Source organism: Gasterosteus aculeatus, chromosome 11 (assembly GCF_964276395.1).
Source record: "Gasterosteus aculeatus chromosome 11, fGasAcu3.hap1.1, whole genome shotgun sequence".
NCBI classification, from domain to species: Eukaryota; Metazoa; Chordata; class Actinopteri; order Perciformes; family Gasterosteidae; genus Gasterosteus; species Gasterosteus aculeatus.
Window position 1 is genome coordinate 7,947,827 of NC_135699.1, and position 18,907 is coordinate 7,966,733.

At 41.0% G+C, this 18,907-nt stretch overlaps 1 protein-coding gene across 2 annotated transcripts; it reads right to left on the minus strand.

Moving 5' to 3' along the window:
• Window positions 1-1,411: 1,411 nt before the first annotated feature.
• LOC120828397 (alpha-2,8-sialyltransferase 8E-like) lies at window positions 1,412-18,534 on the minus strand. Of its 2 annotated transcripts, none has more exons than XM_040191954.2 (7): window positions 18,339-18,533; window positions 15,648-15,722; window positions 15,471-15,545; window positions 5,144-5,288; window positions 3,613-3,725; window positions 3,428-3,520; window positions 1,412-3,347 (listed from the first exon to the last, which is right to left on the minus strand). In XM_040191954.2, exons 1-7 carry the CDS (start codon window positions 18,437-18,439, stop codon window positions 2,870-2,872), a joined length of 1,080 nt encoding a protein of 359 aa, XP_040047888.2. In that variant the 5' UTR covers window positions 18,440-18,533; the 3' UTR covers window positions 1,412-2,869. The 2 variants fall into 2 exon arrangements, with proteins under 2 accessions (XP_040047888.2, XP_077939709.1); XM_078083583.1 differs by having other exon boundaries at window positions 2,730-3,347; window positions 18,342-18,534.
• Between the last annotated feature and the right edge of the window lie 373 nt (window positions 18,535-18,907).

Genomic DNA, 18,907 nt, shown 5'->3' on the forward strand with positions numbered 1-18,907 from the left:
TCAGGAAAAAAAAGACTTGTGAGATGTAGAGCATTGTCCTGTTCTTGTTAGTACGATCATGTCTTTTTATTTTGAGCAGGCCTATGAGGAGAATTATACACAGGCTGCTGTGTCACTGGCAAGAACCACACAGGAGGCAGAAGAGACGTCACTCAAGCTCATGTTTGTCGTATCATGACACTTGGACAGTTTATTCGGCGATGAAAAGAGGAGAGGAAAGTGTGTAATATAGGCTTTAAATTACAGAAGGAATTTAACTAACAAAATGTAATGTGGTTGAAGATTTACGGGCATCGTGAATAAAGCCTGAGAAATCAAAGTTGTCTTTTTCCGTTTATTTCTTTGCAAAGTTATCAAAGATTGCAACAGCTACTTATGGGAAGCAGTATGAGCTTCTTCTCAAGAGTGCAGAGTATTACATGCATCTTTATAACCATTGATAAGATGATATAGCCCTTCCTGGCACCTCTGCCCTGGTTCCTGGTTGAGGACAAACACTTTTGTCTTCAGCTCTAATCAGTTAACGGCCTGAGACACTTTTACGCACGCAGTTGTGTTTGTGTATGAGTAAATCAGTGACAAGGAGCTTTACACGTTAACCTTATAAAACAGGATATTATTCCGTTACAATAGGGAACATACAGTATAGCCTACAACTGTGTCTGATATCCATTCATCCTTCTTCAAAGTCGCTCATCCTTCATGCAAGGTCACAGGGGGGCTGGAGTCAATCCCAGTTAACATCGGGGGCGAGAGACGGGGTAAACCCTGGATTGGTTGCCAGTAAATCACAGGGTTGACACAGAGACAAAAATCTATGAGGGTTATACAATTAGACATTGTCCCTGTCTTCCTCTTGGTCAAGGGTCACAATTATACGATACGAGTATTAGTCTGAATACAATCGTTAATCTGCAAATTGTCTTCCTCAATAAAAAGTTGGATGCTGATGAATCAGAAATACTTTACGATTCCTTTCATGATTTCATACACGTTTTTCAATAATCGGAAAAGTTATCCTGGGCGGCACGGTGGCGTGGTGGTTAGCACTGTCGCCTCACAGCAAGAAGGTCCTGGGTTCGATTCCGCCCAGTGGCCTTTCTGTGTGGAGTCTGCATGTTCTCCTGGGTTCCCTCCGGGTTCTCCGGCTTCCTCCCACAGTCCAAAGACATGCTCTGGGGATCAGGTTAATTGAGGACTTTAAATTGCCCGTAGATGTGTGAATGTGAGTGTGAATGGTTGTGTGTCTCTGTGTAGCCCTGCGATTGGCTGGCGACCAATCCAGGGTGTACCCTGTCTATTGCCCGAAGTTGGCTGGGATAGACTCCAGCGCCCCCGCGACCCTGTGTTCAGGATAAGCGGTTTGACAATGGATGGATGGATGGAAAAGTTATCCTCGTTAGAGACCCAATCAACAAAAAGAATTAGTTTATTCCTCCAGTTTGCTTCCGCTATTACGAAGTTCTAAATGCACGTCTTTGTAATCTGTTATCACCCGGTACAATACAGAACATCCCTTTGAAATCAGAATATCAACTTCTTACCGGATTTGAGTGAAAATCTTCAGGACCCTTTTGGTCGCCGGACCCCTCTCTCTGAGTCTGATTGTCAGGATCCCACCAGCTTCACTCACTCCTCCCACTCGTTCACAGTCCCCTGAGTTTGAATCACCTGCACCTCATCAGTTCACTTCCCTTTATATTCGACTCCTCTTTACACACACTCAGGGTCTGGTCTGGTCTCTACAGACTCTCACGCAACCTACCCGCCACGTACCTGAACCCCTTCCGTCTGCTCCAAGGGAATCTCCTTCAGCATCCGTAACCTGAGACTCTGACTACCCTTCAGTTAAGTTGTGTCCTGATTACCAACTGTCTGCCTACTACCATATCTCTGTCTAGTTCCAGAATCCTGTCAATAAACACTATTGTACTTAACACCTGGCTGACTCCCGTCCACCATCCGCAACACTGACACACTTTTTTGTGGATCCTGAAGAGGCCTCCTTTCCCGACGGAACTTCAAACGATCTCACTTCTGACACCAAATTCTTGTGAAAGATTTTGCACAGACAATCGGTAAATAAGGATGAGGCTCAAATATGTCTTTCAGCGTTTATTTCCTTGCAAGGGAAAAAAGGTCACGCCAAAAACAGCTGCACGCTCCGTAGACTGCCAAGAACCGTCCTCCTCTCACAACAGGGCCAGTTCTCATACCTACAGATGGCCTCCAAAAGAGTTGCATTCATTTTGCCATTACAAAAGCCTGAATCCCAAGGACAAATGGCCACTACAATCTCCTTCATCATAAAACAACATCCGACACGTCAGGTCGAGACACCGTCAAGAAATAATTTGCTTCCCATCCACACGTACCTGTCCCCATCACCAGGCACTCACCCATATGCACCCTTACATCAACACCCACATGGGCCCCGTGCCTCATTGTACAATGCCAGAACCACACCTGCAAACCGACCTAGTATTTGCCTCAAAAGATCAAACAAATGGTTTCAAACAGTACAGTAAAAATATCTCATTTTGTGATAAATACATTCAGTTTGATCCAAAACAAAGCACTACAATGTCCCACAAGTGACAAGGGAATTGTCTCCCTCCAGACTCCAGCTGCAACCTATCTTAATAAATGCAGTTTAGAACCATTCCAACTCTTTTTAAAATCTTATAATTGTTTGATTTTAGTGCAAATGTCTTGCTCATCGATTCACTCAAGTGTGAGCATCCACCTCGGTTGGACACATGTCTTGAGCCCAAAAAGATCTGTCCATTCATACAAAATGAAAGACTTTATAAGCGAGTGGGCTACAAATCGAGGCACTTCTCTCCGGCCCTTCTGCTGGGTTTGGGAACTACTTTTCACCTGGTTGACAATCTTCCAGGTGAAGCCTGAGCACCCCCTGACTATGCAGCTGCAACAAGAATTCAAACTCAACCGGCATGGCATGGACTGTGTTTTTAGGTTGTACGTCATCGTAGTAGTGGTTAGTCAGCGCATGGAGTCCCTGGGGGTGATTACCAAAGGGCCAGAACCCATAAAGATGCACATCGGTACAGTGTTCCAGCGCCAAGCTCGCCATCATCAGGCCGGTGCTGGCACGTGCTGCTTTTAGGCCTCTGGAGCGCCAGAAGAGGCCCAAACTCTCCAGGTACTCGGGGTTGAAGAAGACAGGCCGGGTGGGGCTTTTAAAGTCCTCAATGCTGTACACGGCCTGCAGGGACAAAGGCGTGTTGGAGCCGTAGGAGAAGGCGGGAAGGAGCAGCAAAGAGTTGCCATAGCTACGCAGACTTTCCACAAACGGACGCCGACGCTGTTGCAGAGACCCGTATCTGTAAAATGAACAGCAGATGTGAAGCACCATGACAAAAAGGAGACGTTTTAAGGGGCAGAGATTTGTCCTGTCACTCACTTCTTAATGAGGATGCTTGGATTTGCTGTCACAAGGTCAGTCTTAATCCCCACATCATTCTCATAGCCGTTGTCCAAGGGAGGTAGGTTACACCTGAACAAGCCACACAGAAGATGTCGGGATTGTTATTTCTTGCTTATTTCTAAAGAGATGAGTTTAATTCTGTTTAAATGTCCTTTTCTAACCTCATAACAAACTCGGCTGAATCAATCATCTTTCCACAGCTGCTGTTGGACAGGATCCCACCGTTCCCAACAACAGAACATGTTCCCCATATTTTGTTTGGGAATGGATGCTCCTGGAGTTATTAATTAAGAGAATTATTATTATTTTAAATAATATCTAAAAAGATGCAATGGTCATACAGTATGTGATGGTCAAACCCGGAGACAAAACAAAAAGGAATCCCAATTCCACTTCATCAAATGATGAAGAAAGACATTCAACGTGTCACACAGTGTGGCTCAGTGTTGTATTTCACATTCTGCCTCTATGGCCAAATTATTACTCCTACGTGTTCATTTTCACATTTACCCAGTAATTTCTACTCATTCGCTGCTAGCTTAGGAATGTTGCTCTCAAACATCCGGAACCGATTTCCAGAGAAACTAGCACCTGTGTCTGAATTGGCACCAACCCGAGACGGATGTTTAACATTGAAACCTGTTGACATTACTTATCTCCTCTTTGTATCACGTGGCTTCTTTGCCGCTCATTGTATTATGTGTATGATTGCATCTATTCTTACTGTGGTTTTATTTTTTGTTTTTAGGTTTTAATGCTGCTTCATTTTAAAAACAATCATTCAATTCCTTACATTTAGCCTTTTATATTACTTCACATTTTTAATTGTTTGGGCAGAGACAACAAATGAACCTGACAACGGCATAAGAACCTGTCAGTCACAAAGTAGCCACATCCTAAAAGCATACCCTGCTTCATGAGGTTAAGCATGAAACCATCATACATGTCGTTTTTTGGGAGTTTTTTCTCCTGTCAGGTAATAAATGAACAACTTAATGCGAGGCAGCCGACTGAGGCAAATGTCTTGAAAATTGAACCACATGAACTGTCTTAGATCTTATGATGAAGTGTGATGAACGGTGATCATTAATGATGGGTTGTTGTAATGAAGGTGTACTAGTTATAAGATGAAGACTTAAACAATGTATGCTTTGTTAAATTCACTCATTGAGGCATAAAGCCAACTGAATCTACATTGGGTGCATTGGAATGTGAGGGACAGTTAGTACAGTGAGGTTTCAGGTTACAGCTGCAGCTTCACACCTCGACGTGAAGGGGACAGTCCAGGAGGGGACACTCTGAAGAAGAAGCCAATGACATTCAAATGCACCAAGGAAGACACACCTCAAGAGTTTTCAAAGGACCAAAGCGGGGAAAGGACTGTTAGAATTCTCCTGCAGCCGCTTTGATAAGTCGCTTTAGACTTGCTCAGAGGATTCTCTATTTCGCGAAATATTTTACTGTTCGCTTAGTATTTCACTTTGTAATTGTATTCCTTATAACGTTGTTTAGTTATTAAATACTTTTTGATTTTTGAATTTAAGCAAGCTGACTCTTTTGATTCTTTGTTTCCGGCCGGGACGAGAACAAAGGAGTGAGGCCTCCCTCGAGGGCTTTCCGAAACCCTAACATATCCTACTGTCTTTTATTCTTTGTTTTGATGTAGATATTCATAAATGCCAAACGACGTACCTTTGGGAAGGTGCTGAAAATCTCCGGGGTCACCTGGAGGGTGCGCGTCTTTTCTCCATCATACACAATCTTTGCTCCCACTGGGGTGTTGTCCTGGGTGATGAATGCACTGTCAAAACCATGGCACTTTCTGCTCAGCTGAGATCTGTGGAACCAGAGACATTGTTGAATAACATACAGGAAACTCTGAGGGAATATTCATAGTTTACTAAATTCAGTGGGAGCTTTAATATAAAGGACTTTAATTGGGTCCTGAGTGAAAACAGTCTTAGGTCCCTCAGGTGAAGTCTGTTTTACTAAAACTCACATGATGCAAAGGCATGCTATCTTTAGACTATGTCGTAGACGTCAGTCTGCAAGTTGTTTCTCTTTATTCGATATTTTGATTTCCCCTTCTACTTCCATGACTTACCACATAAAGAGCAAGCAAGCACAGTTCAATATTGTGCATAAGAACCGACGTTGTAGGAATTGGAAGGACAAATCGTAATACTTGGTTTGTTCTGACAGCTCCCTTAAATAACCAACTGAGACAAACAGTGTTGTTCCATGTGCACCATTAAGCACAGCTTAATGCACAGTTCATTTAAACTACCTTTTAAATCTCACCCATTGTACATTCATGGACTGTGACAGTGCACAATGTACAATTCCTGTGACCATAGACCCAGGTCCAGCTTGCATGGACAATCGTTTGCAATTCTGTCAAACTCTATCATTAGTTGGAATGCATTGAGATGCATTCCAAGTATTGTTCTTCGAATCTTTATTGTTGGAATGCATTAACGATGCATTCCAAGTATTGTTCTTCGAATCTTTATTTCAACTTCTTCTATTTCTTCCGCGGCACCTTTCAACTCCTTCACACTTTCAGCTATTAAAACCGTTCAAATATTAAAATGTTCAGCTCCTTTCTGGCTTGAGGGCTATGACTTTTCAGCTTTCTACCTCTTATGCTTGAATTTATATAAATCAATAATCATTAATATTTTAACATGGTTTTCAAATGGAGTTTGCTTTCAAATCCTCCTAAACTTCTTCAACTTTCAGATTTTTCAGCTTTGCAAATCTTTCAGCTACAGACACCATTTAAACTTTCAAATGTTGCCACAAGTCTCAACTATTTTATGAAAAAAACTGCTTCTTGATATCTATTGTACTTTTTTCATAATCACTGATTATGTTTCACTAGTTTTTCGCTCCGTTTCTGACTTTTACATGAGTGTGTATTGCGTCTGCTAGAGTGGAGAGCTCGAGGCTAGAGTGTGGGGCAGCGCAGAAATCTGGTTAAAAAAGTATGGAACTTCTGTCCTTGCAGCCAAAGTATACACTCTAGAGGCTTAATTTCTTCAGATTAATGAGGGTATGGTTGTGCTGATTGGATTAATGTGTTCATGGAATCCCAGAGTTTTTTAGTTTTGGCGCAAGGAGTGTTTGAGTGACACAACCTCTGCCAAAAGCCCCATAGGCTCCAATACAAATCTGCCGACATATTTCTCACAAAAATCCACAAGGTACACGTTTTGTAAACGGCCATAGGAGCCGTATTTATTACCGGACAGACATAAAAACACATCCACGCGTTCGGTAGAGTCTTGGGTCTCATACAAACGCCGTATTTTTTAGATAGCTGTTATAGTTTTGCGCTGGTTCTCATTTGTTTGAGGTGTGGATTCTGTGTAACTTGCTGTTCTGTGTCTGCCCTCTTGCAGCCGCACAGGTGCGGCGTTGTCGTGGTTACGAGCACTCACACGCTGCAGGATCTGTCTGTGGCTCACAGCTGCTTATATGAGCTGATTAGTGGAGTCACATGACGCAGCTATGCTTTCTGTCAACAGACCAATATGATAAAGACACTGGCCCCCCCTCCCCCCTCCACCCTGACCTCTTCTCACTGTTAATCACTCAGTCAGTCAGTATGTCTGTCTATTTCTCCTCCTCTCTCTATCCCTCTATCTCTTCCTCACCACCCCTCCCTTCCTCACCCTCTCACCCTCCCTCCCTCTATCTACACCCCCCCACCCCACCCAATCCAATAATTTCAAAATAAAAGCCCCATGGAGGGAATTTTTACTGTAATGTTTGTGATGAGGCCTATTAATTAAAAACTTCTTAGTTTGAATAACAAACATTCTGTCTCCCAACCCCCCCTCACCCAATTCCATCATTACAAACTAAAAGCCTCAATGATTATCTGTACCTTAACCATGAAGTGGTTTCGTTGAAATACGCATTGCTCTTTCAAATACTACTATAACCACTACGAATATTACTAGTACTTCTAGTAGAACTACAACTGATACTTCTACTACCATACTACTAGTATTTCTACTGCTATTAATACAACTACTACTAATGTTATTAAAAATACTACTATGGCTAATAGTATCAGTATTCCAGCTGTTTCTACTGCTATTGATACTAAACCGACTTCTACTGCTAGTACTAATACCCAAATTACAACTAACATTACTACAAACAATTTTAAACCTCTTTTTATTCATCTCAGCTTTTGTTATTTCTGTACTTTTTAAAATTCATTTAAGCTCCTGCAACTTCTGTTTTGCAATATTTCACATTTATTTCAGCTGTTTTCATTTCTGCTTTTTCAGCAAATCTATTGAAATTCCTTTCAGCTTCTCCCATTTCTGTATTTTCAACTATTTCAAATTAATTTCAGCTTTTCTAATATCTTTTATTTCAGCAAATGTATTCAAATTCCCTTCAACTTTCTGTATTTTCAGCTATTTTTAAATATTCAGCAAATGTATTCAAATTCCCTTCAACTTTCTGTATTTTCAGCTATTTTCAAATATTCAGCAAATGTACTCAAATTCCCTTCAACTTTCTGTATTTTCAGCTATTTTTAAATATTCAGCAAATGTATTCAAATTCCCTTCAACTTTCTGTATTTTCAGCTATTTTTAAATATTCAGTGCAGCTTTCAGCTTTTTGCATTCCAACGCATTTTCAGCAGGAAATGCCTTTTCTAGTTGTTGGAATGCATTAACGATGCATTCCAAGTATTGTTCTTCGAATCTTTATTTCCGACTTATTATTGTTGGAATGCATTAACGATGCATTCCAAGTATTGTTCTTCGAATCTTTATTTCTTCATCTTCAACTTCTATTTCTTCCGCGCCACCTTTCAACTCCTTCACACTTTCAGCTATTAAAATCCTTCAAATATTAAAATGTTCAGCTTCTTTCTGGCTTGAGGGCTATGACTTTTCAGCTTTCTACATCTTATGCTTGAATTTATATAAATCAATAATCATTAATATTTTAACATGGTTTTCAAATGGAGTTTGCCTTCAAATCCTCCTAAACTTCTTCAACTTTCAGATTTTTCAGCTTCGCAAATCTTTCAGCTACAGACACCATTTCAACTCTCAAATGTTGACACAAGTCTCAACTATTTTATGAAAAAAACTGCTTCTTGATATCTATTGTACTTTTTTCATAATCACTGATTATGTTTCACTAGTTCTTCGCTCCGTTTCTGACTTTTACATGAGTGTGTATTGCGTCTGCTAGAGGCGGGACCTCGAGGCTAGAGTGTGGAGCAGCGCAGAAATCTGGGTAAAAAAGTATCGAACTTCTGTCCTTGCAGCCAAAGTATACACTCTAGAGGCTTCATTTCTTCAGATTAATGAGGGTATGGTTGTGCTGATTGGATTAATGTGTTCATGGAATCCCAGAGTTTTTTAGTTTTGGCGCAAGGAGTGTTTGAGTGACACAACCTCTGGCAAAAGCCCCATAGGCTCCAATACAAATCTGCCGACATATTTCTCACAAAAATCCACAAGGTACACGTTTTGTAAACGGCCATAGGAGCCGTATTTATTACCGGACAGACATAAAAAGCACATCCACGCGTTCGGTAGAGTCTTGGGTCTCATACAAACGCCGTATTTTTTAGATAGCTGTTATAGTTTTGCGCTGGTTCTCATTTGTGTGAGGTGTGGATTCTGTGTAACTTGCTGCCATGTCTCTGCATTTTGCAGCCGTTAATGATCACAGGTGCGCCGTTGTCGTGGTTACGAGCACTCACACGCTGCAGGATCTGTCTGTGACTCACAGCTGCTCGCTCCTATGACCTGATTAGTGGAGTCACATGACGCAGCTATGCTTTCTGTCAACAGACCAATATGATAAAGACACTAGCCCCCCTCCCCCCTCCACCCTGACCTCTACTTACTGTTAATCACTCTCAGTCAGTCAGTCAGTCTAATTCTCCTCCCCTCTCCCTCTCTTCCTCACCACCATTCCCTTCCTCACCCTCTCACCCTCCCTCCCTCTATCTACACCCCCCCACCCCACCCAATCCAATAGGTGCGCCGTTGCCGTGGTTACTCGTAAACACGCTGCAGTATCTCTGTGTGTGACTCACAGCTGCTCCAATGACGTGATTAGTGGAGTCACATGACGCAGCTATGCTTTCTGTCAACAGACCAATATGATAAAGACACTAGCCCCCCCTCCCCCCTCCCCCCTGACCTCTACTTACTGTTAATCACTCTCAGTCAGTCTAATTCTCCTCCCCTCTCCCTCTCTTCCTCACCACCATTCCCTTCCTCACCCTCTCACCCTCCCTCCCTCTATCTACACCCCCCCACCCCACCCAATCCAATAGGTGCGCCGTTGCCGTGGTTACTCGTAAACACGCTGCAGTATCTCTGTGTGTGACTCACAGCTGCTCCAATGACGTGATTAGTGGAGTCACATGACGCAGCTATGCTTTCTGTCAACAGACCAATATGATAAAGACACTAGCCCCCCCTCCCCCCTCCCCCCTGACCTCTACTTACTGTTAATCACTCTCAGTCAGTCTAATTCTCCTCCCCTCTCCCTCTCTTCCTCACCACCATTCCCTTCCTCACCCTCTCACCCTCCCTCCCTCTATCTACACCCCCCCACCCCACCCAATGCAATAGGTGCGCCGTTGCCGTGGTTACTCGTAAACACGCTGCAGTATCTCTGTGTGTGACTCACAGCTGCTCCAATGACCTGATTAGTGGAGTCACATGACGCAGCTATGCTTTCTGTCAACAGACCAATATGATAAAGACACTCGCCCCCCCTCCCCCCTCCACCCTGACCTCTTCTTACTGTTAATCACTCAGTCAGTCAGTATGTCTGTCTATTTCTCCTCCTCTCTCTCTCCCTCTATCTCTTCCTCACCACCCCTCCCTTCCTCACCCTCTCACCCTCCCTCCCTCTATCTACACCCCCCCAACCCCCCCAATCCAATAATTTCAAAATAAAAGCCACATGGAGGGAATTTTTACTGTAATGTTTGTGATGAGGCCTATTAATTAAAAACTTCTTAGTTTGAATAACAAACATTCTTTCTCCCACTACGAATATTACTCGTACTTCTAGTACTACAACTGATACTTCTACTACCATACTACTAGTATTTCTACTGCTATTAATACTACAACTACTACTAATGTTATTACAAATACGACTATGGCTAATAGTATTACAGCTGTTTCTACTGCTATTGATACTAAACCTACTATTACTGCTAGTACTACTAATACCACAATTATAACTAATACTACTACTAATATTACTACAAACAATTTTAAACAAATTTAAGCTCCTGCAACTTCTGTTTTTAGAAAATCTATTGAAATTCAGCTTCCCCACTTCCTGTATTTTCAGCAGTTCTTTAAAATAATTTCAGCTATTCTTATGCCTCTATCAACAGCAATTTTTCACTATTCATTTCTGTATTTTTTTGCAATATTTCAAATTTATTTCAGCTGTTTTCATTTCTGCTTTTTCAGCAAATCTATTGAAATTCCTTTCAGCTTCTCCCATTTCTGTATTTTCAGCAATTTCAAATTCATTTCAGCTTTTCTAATATCTATAATTTCAGCAAATGTATTCAAATTCCCTTTAACTTTCTGTATTTTCAGCTATTTTAAAAAGTTCATTTCAGCTTTCAGCTTTTTGCATTCCAACGCATTTTCAGCAGGAAATGCATTTTCTAGTTATTCTATTTCTTCCGCGCGACCTTTCAACTCCTTCACATTTTCAGCTATTTAAACCGTTCAAATATTAAAATGTTCAGCTCCTTTCTGGCTTTAAGGCTATGACTTTTCAGCTTTCTACCACTTATGCTTGAATTTATATAAATCAATAATCATAAATATTTTAACATGGTTTTCCAATGGAAATTGTTTTCAAATCCTCCTTAAACTTCTTCAACTTTCAGACTTTTCAGCTTCCCCAATCTTTCAGCTACAGACACCATTTAAACTTTCAAATGTTGACACAAGTCTCAACTATTTTATGAAAAAAACTGCTTCTTGATATCTATTGTACTTTTTTCATAATCACTGATTATGTTTCACTAGTTCTTTGCTCCGTTTCTGACTTTTACATGAGTGTGTATTGCGTCTGCTAGAGTGGAGAGCTCGAGGCTAGAGTGTGGGGCATCGCAGGAATCTGGTTAAAAAAATATGGAACTTTTGTCCTTGCAGCCAAAGTATACACTCTAGAGGCTTAATTTCTTCAGATTAATGAGGGTATGGTTGTGCTGATTGGATTAATGTGTTCATGGAATCCCAGAGTTCTTTAGTTTTGGCGCAAGGTGTGTTTGAGTGACACAACCTCTGCCAAAAGCCCCATAGGCTCCAATACAAATCTGCCGACATATTTCTCACAAAAATCCACAAGGTACACGTTTTGTAAACGGCCATAGGAGCCGTATTTATTACCGGACAGACATAAAAACACATCCACGCGTTCGGTAGAGTCTTGGGTCTCATACAAACGCCGTATTTTTTAGATAGCTGTTATAGTTTTGCGCTGGTTCCCATTTGTTTGAGGTGTGGATTCTGTGTAACTTGCTGCCATGTCTCTGTCTTTTGCAGCAGCTCGTTAATGAGCACAGGTGCGGCGTTGTCGTGGTTACGAGCACTCACATGCTGCAGGATCTGTCTGTGGCTCACAGCTGCTCCTATGACCTGATTAGTGGAGTCACATGACGCAGCTATGCTTTCTGTCAACAGACCAATATGATAAAGACACTCGCCCCCCCTCCCCCCTCCACCCTGACCTCTTCTCACTGTTAATCACTCTCAGTCAGTATGTCTGTCTATTTCTCCTCCTCTCTCTCTCCCTCTATCTCTTCCTCACCACCCCTCCCTTCCTCACCCTCTCACCCTCCCTCCCTCTATCTACTCCCCCCCACCCCACCCAATCCAATAATTTCAAAATAAAAGCCCCATGGAGGGAATTTTTACTGTAATGTCTGTGATGAGGCCTATTAATTAAAAACTTTTAAGTGTGAATAACAAACATTCTGTCTCCCACTACGAATATTACTCGTACTTCTAGTACTACAACTGATACTTCTACTACCATACTACTAGTATTTCTACTGCTATTAATACTAAAACTACTACTAATGTTATTACAAATACTACTATGGCTAATAGTATTCCAGCTGTTTCTACTGCTATTGATACTAAACCTACTATTACTGCTCATACTGCTAGTACTACTAATACCACGATTATAACTAATACTACTACTAATATTACTACAAACAATTTTAAACAAATTTAAGCTCCTGCAACTTCTGTTTTTAGAAAATCTATTGAAATTCAGCTTCCCCACTTCCTGTATTTTCAGCAGTTCTTTAAAATAATTTCAGCTATTCTTATGCCTCTATCAACAGCAATTTTTTAATATTCATTTCTGTATTTTTTTGCAATATTTCAAATTTATTTCAGCTGTTTTCATTTCTGCTTTTTCAGCAAATCTATTGATTCCTTTCAGCTTCTCCCATTTCTGTATTTTCAGCAATTTCAAATTCATTTCAGCTTTTCAGCAAATGTATTCAAATTCCCTTCAACTTTCTGTATTTTCAGCTATTTTCAAATATTCAGTGCAGCTTTCAGCTTTTTGCATTCCAACGCATTTTCAGCAGGAAATGCATTTTCTAGTTCTTCAACTTCATCTTCTTCTTCTATTTCTTCCGCGGCACCTTTCAACTCCTTCACACTTTCAGCTATTAAAACCGTTCAAATATTAAAATGTTCAGCTCCTTTCTGGCTTGAGGGCTATGACTTTTCAGCTTTCTACCTCTTATGCTTGAATTTATATAAATCAATAATCATTAATATTTTAACATGGTTTTCAAATGGAGTTTGCTTTCAAATCCTCCTAAACTTCTTCAACTTTCAGATTTTTCAGCTTCGCAAATCTTTCAGCTACAGACACCATTTAAACTTTCAAATGTTGACACAGGTCTAAACTATTTTATGAAAAAAACTGCTTGTGGATATCTATTGTACTTTTTTCATAATCACTGATTATGTTTCACTAGTTTTTCGCTCCGTTTCTGACTTTTACATGAGTGTGTATTGCGTCTGCTACAGTGGAGAGCTCGAGGCTAGAGTGTGGGGCAGCGCAGAAATCTGGTTAAAAAAATATGGAACTTCTGTCCTTGCAGCCAAAGTATACACTCTAGAGGCTTCATTTCTTCAGATTAATGAGGGTATGGTTGTGCTGATTGGATTAATGTGTTCATGGAATCCCAGAGTTTTTTAGTTTTGGCGCAAGGAGTGTTTGAGTGACACAACCTCTGGCAAAAGCCCCATAGGCTCCAATACAAATCTGCCGACATATTTCTCACAAAAATCCACAAGGTACACGTTTTGTAAACGGCCATAGGAGCCGTATTCATTACCGGACAGACATAAAAACACATCCACGCGTTCGGTAGAGTCTTGGGTCTCATACAAACGCCGTATTTTTTAGATAGCTGTTATAGTTTTGCGCTGGTTCCCATTTGTTTGAGGTGTGGATTCTGTGTAACTTGCTGCCATGTCTCTGTCTTTTGCAGCAGATCGTTAATGATCACAGGTGCGCCGTTGTCGTGGTTACGAGCACTCACACACTGCAGGATCTGTCTGTGGCTCACAGCTGCTCCTTGTGACCTGATTAGTGGAGTCACATGACGCAGCTATGCTTTCTGTCAACAGACCAATATGATAAAGACACTGGCCCCCCCTCCCCCCTCCACCCTGACCTCTACTTACTGTTAATCACTCTCAGTCAGTCAGTCTGTCTAATTCTCCTCCCCTCTCCCTCTCTTCCTCACCACCATTCCCTTCCTCACCCTCTCACCCTCCCTCCCTCTATCTACACCCCCCCACCCCACCCAATGCAATAGGTGCGCCGTTGCCGTGGTTACTCGTAAACACGCTGCAGTATCTCTGTGTGTGACTCACAGCTGCTCCAATGACGTGATTAGTGGAGTCACATGACGCAGCTATGCTTTCTGTCAACAGACCAATATGATAAAGACACTCGCCCCCCCTCCCCCCTCCACCCTGACCTCTTCTCACTGTTAATCACTCAGTCAGTCAGTATGTCTGTCTATTTCTCCTCCTCTCTCTCTCCCTCTATCTCTTCCTCACCACCCCTCCCTTCCTCACCCTCTCACCCTCCCTCCCTCTATCTACACCCCCCCAACCCACCCAATCCAATCATTTCAAAATAAAAGCCACATGGAGGGAATTTTTACTGTAATGTTTGTGATGAGGCCTATTAATTAAAAACTTCTTAGTTTGAATAACAAACATTCTGTCTCCCACTACGAATATTACTCGTACTTCTAGTACTACAACTGATACTTCTACTACCATACTACTAGTATTTCTACTGCTATTAATACTACAACTACTACTAATGTTATTACAAATACGACTATGGCTAATAGTATTACAGCTGTTTCTACTGCTATTGATACTAAACCTACTATTACTGCTAGTACTACTAATACCACAATTATAACTAATACTACTACTAATATTACTACAAACAATTTTAAACAAATTTAAGCTCCTGCAACTTCTGTTTTTAGAAAATCTATTGAAATTCAGCTTCCCCACTTCCTGTATTTTCAGCAGTTCTTTAAAATAATTTCAGCTATTCTTATGCCTCTATCAACAGCAATTTTTCACTATTCATTTCTGTATTTTTTTGCAATATTTCAAATTTATTTCAGCTGTTTTCATTTCTGCTTTTTCAGCAAATCTATTGAAATTCCTTTCAGCTTCTCCCATTTCTGTATTTTCAGCAATTTCAAATTCATTTCAGCTTTTCTAATATCTATAATTTCAGCAAATGTATTCAAATTCCCTTCAACTTTCTGTATTTTCAGCTATTTTAAAAAGTTCATTTCAGCTTTCAGCTTTTTGCATTCCAACGCATTTTCAGCAGGAAATGCATTTTCTAGTTATGTTACAAATTCTGTATGAAATATGAAAAAGTTTGAAATGATGTCCTTTTCTCTTACCTGAATTTGAGGTAATCGTCCACCTGCTTAATCCAGGTTTTATTGTAACGCTCTCTTACTTTGTCGATGACCTGCCTGTGACACACACACACACACACATTGTAATCCTTGTTGCGCTGACATGTCTTGATATAATGAAGGTTTAAAAACAATGTTAGTGACTGTGTTTGCTCTGACCTGCAGCCTTTACAAAGTTCAGAAGGCGGAGGGGCTCTTTTCTTCTGAAGAGACAGCTGTCGAGTTTCCACGTTACTGTGGCACAAACATGAAGAACAAGGGACAAGAGAGTAAAATGCTGATCTCAGGGATAAAAATGAAGCATTCAGATGTAGATGATCTTCATTCTCCTTATTTTAAATGTCTTATAATGTTATATTGAAATAAAGTGGCTCACATGACGCCCTGCTGACTAAAGTGATTATTTATCAGCAAGCACTGCATACCGTAAAAATGGAACAAAATGTCTCTGTGGTGGAGGGGCGTGGTCAGCTCAGCTGCAGGGGGGAGAGCGGGGGAGTGGTTCAGGGGACGGTGCTGGTAGGTGAGGAGTAAGCAGGTGGGAATAATCTGCACTGATTGTCTCCTATAAAAGCAGTGAGCAGGATCCAGGTCTGGGGAACATGAGCCGAGCAGAACACGAGAGCAGAACACGAGAGCAGAACACGAGAGCAGAACACGAGAGCAGAACACGAGAGCAGAACACGAGAGCAGAACACGAGAGCAGAACACGAGAGCGGAGCCGAGCGCGCACGACGAGCGACCTCATTCCTGCTCACTGCCCTCCCCTTTTGAGAATAAAGACTGGTTACTCTCATCGTGTGTGCGTGCGTCTTTACGGAACCCGCCGGTGGTAGCGCTATCAGGGCTACAGTCTCGTCTAGGCACGATATTTCATGACCGTTAATTTAAAATAATTTCTTTATTAGCTTAGGAGAAGATATCGTGCTGGTAAGTGATTTGGCGTTTCTCATCAATACCCTTCCCAACATACTTTCTGATCAGGCACGTGCACAGATAAGACCCCTATGGTGCTAAAGCACCTGCCCTTTTGCCCTGGGTGAGAAAAGTGCCCCTTCTTTGAAATCATGGATTTTCGAGTTCCAGCAGAATTGTCTGGTTACTGACGTTTGTCATTTTCAATGAAGAGAGAGAAGGAGAGAGATACAGACAGACAGAATTTTTATTTATTTTACAAATTGGACAAGTTCAGTAGTCCACTAGTTTTGTTTAATTGAATTGAATTGAATTATTGAAATGACAGGCGTTGCGTTGAGCTACATGACAGCCTGGTGAGGTATATTGTGGTATATTACTAGTGTAATGCTGCTTATGCTTCAACTCGGTCAGAAAAAGTAAGTAATGATAAAGCACTGCCTTGCCTGAGTACCTTATTGCTTAAGTACAATATGGCCTTGTTTTGTCCGTTTTTGCCTGTTATTCATTTATTTATTAAATTAGATATATTGAGTTAGTTTTACCAAAATAATAATAATAATAATAATAATGACAATAACAACCCTGTATACTGCTGTGATGTTGCTGCTCTTCCTCTTCTCCTTTTACAAATTATTATTATTGTCTCTTTTGGAAGGTTATTCTTTTGTTTCAGTTTTAGTTTATTTAACTTAATTTAATTTAATAATTTAATATTTCTATCTTATTATATTGTATATAATGTGTATCTTTTGATTCTATTTTTTTCCCTGTACATGCTGTGATACCAAAATTTCCCTCTTGAGGGATCAATAAAGTTTGAATCAATCAAAAATAAATATATAAGTTGAAAATATCATACTGTGTTTATTTCTTTATTAGTATTATTTTTAATTTCATAACTAATTTGGGCAATCGGTGCCCTTTTATTTTGGTTTGAGCACCTGCCCCCCAAAATGTCTGTGCATGATGTGCCTGTTTCTAAATGTATAAAATTCACCCCCATGTTTTTAAATCATATTCAGACCATAATAATACATTATTATATCAATGATAATGAAAAAATGTATTTACATATTCCTCAAATTAAAATTCTCCTCAAACGTAAAAAAACCCCCAAATACACCGTGCAATTCTAAAGTTAATGTGAATTAGTACAATCCGTATAAAAGTATTAAATGACAAAGTTAATTTGACATTTCCCGATGCTTTGCTCAATTGCTTGAGTACAAACAGAACAACATTTACCCTGCGCAACGAAGAGCGACGTGTTGTTGAGAGGACCGGTTTGGAAACCAGTTTGATTCAGTCACACCATGCAAATGGTATTGGCCACACTGATGTTATTCGACTTTGCATTTAAGCCGGGAATATTTACTTGTTTCGGGGTCACCATGTCACCGATGATGCTGTCAACACATCCAGAACTCTAGTTATGGCCTTCACAATAACGTATCATGCTTCAAAATACATAGAAACCGTCGCACGTAGGTTCTTGCTGTTCTCTCCCATCAGCGTCGCATTCATAGGTCTATAAAATATTATTTTATAATTTTAATTTACTTTTTCTTATAATGTTCTGTGGTAGATTCTCGCATCACAAACAGTAATAATTTCTTGCAGACAAACGTTTACTTTGAAATATTTGGTTTTCTGGCATATCTGTCGTACTTTGCACAACTTTTAAAAGCAAAAAACAAAAAATAACTTTAAATAACTTCGATAACCGAAATCGAGGCAAAAAACAACTGAAAAACGGCTTCCCCTTTCTGTTTTTGGTTTAAAATGAAAAAGTATTTCCGTTCCATTTTTTTTACTTAACGGTAAAACAGACTATGAGACGTACACGAATCGTGCACAAATTTAGTCTCCACTTCTACACCTCCAACACCCAGTAACAAGTCAAAAAGAAAAGGTGCCGCCGCGCAGACTTACTTTTTGTTGCCATTGTACCAGACGAGAGCGGTCAGCAGAATCCCCAAACAGAAGAGAGCGATCCCCAAAGAGAAGAGTGACTTCAGGAGACGTCCCCTCATTCTCACCTCCTGCAAACATCACCTGCAGTGCTCCTCACCTTCCCTCTCGCCTTGTGCTCGATCAACACTCGTCATCTGCTTTCTGTCTGTCAGATTTCCTCCCCACTCTTCACCTTAACACAGTCTCTTTCCTCCTCCCTCCCTCCCTCCCTCCTTGCATCTCTTTCTCTCTCTCAACAGTGTTAATCTTTGTCCGGGGTCGGACAGAAAACGTCGGCCCGATCCATGCTCTACTTCCAACCACAGCGACAGAAGAATCCCACCGGGACTTCGGTGCTGTGGGGATTTAATTCGAAGCGGCGGAGGGATCGTTCACGGCTCAAAAGGTCCACGAAGCCTCAAGTAAAAACTCTGGAAAACTTTTTGGATTAACGTCTCCGATGCTCGTCTGTGTTCGCGTGAAGTGATGCGGCCCCTGCAGACGTCCAACTATGGTCTGTAGATTGTGTGCGGGATTGTCGGAGTGTT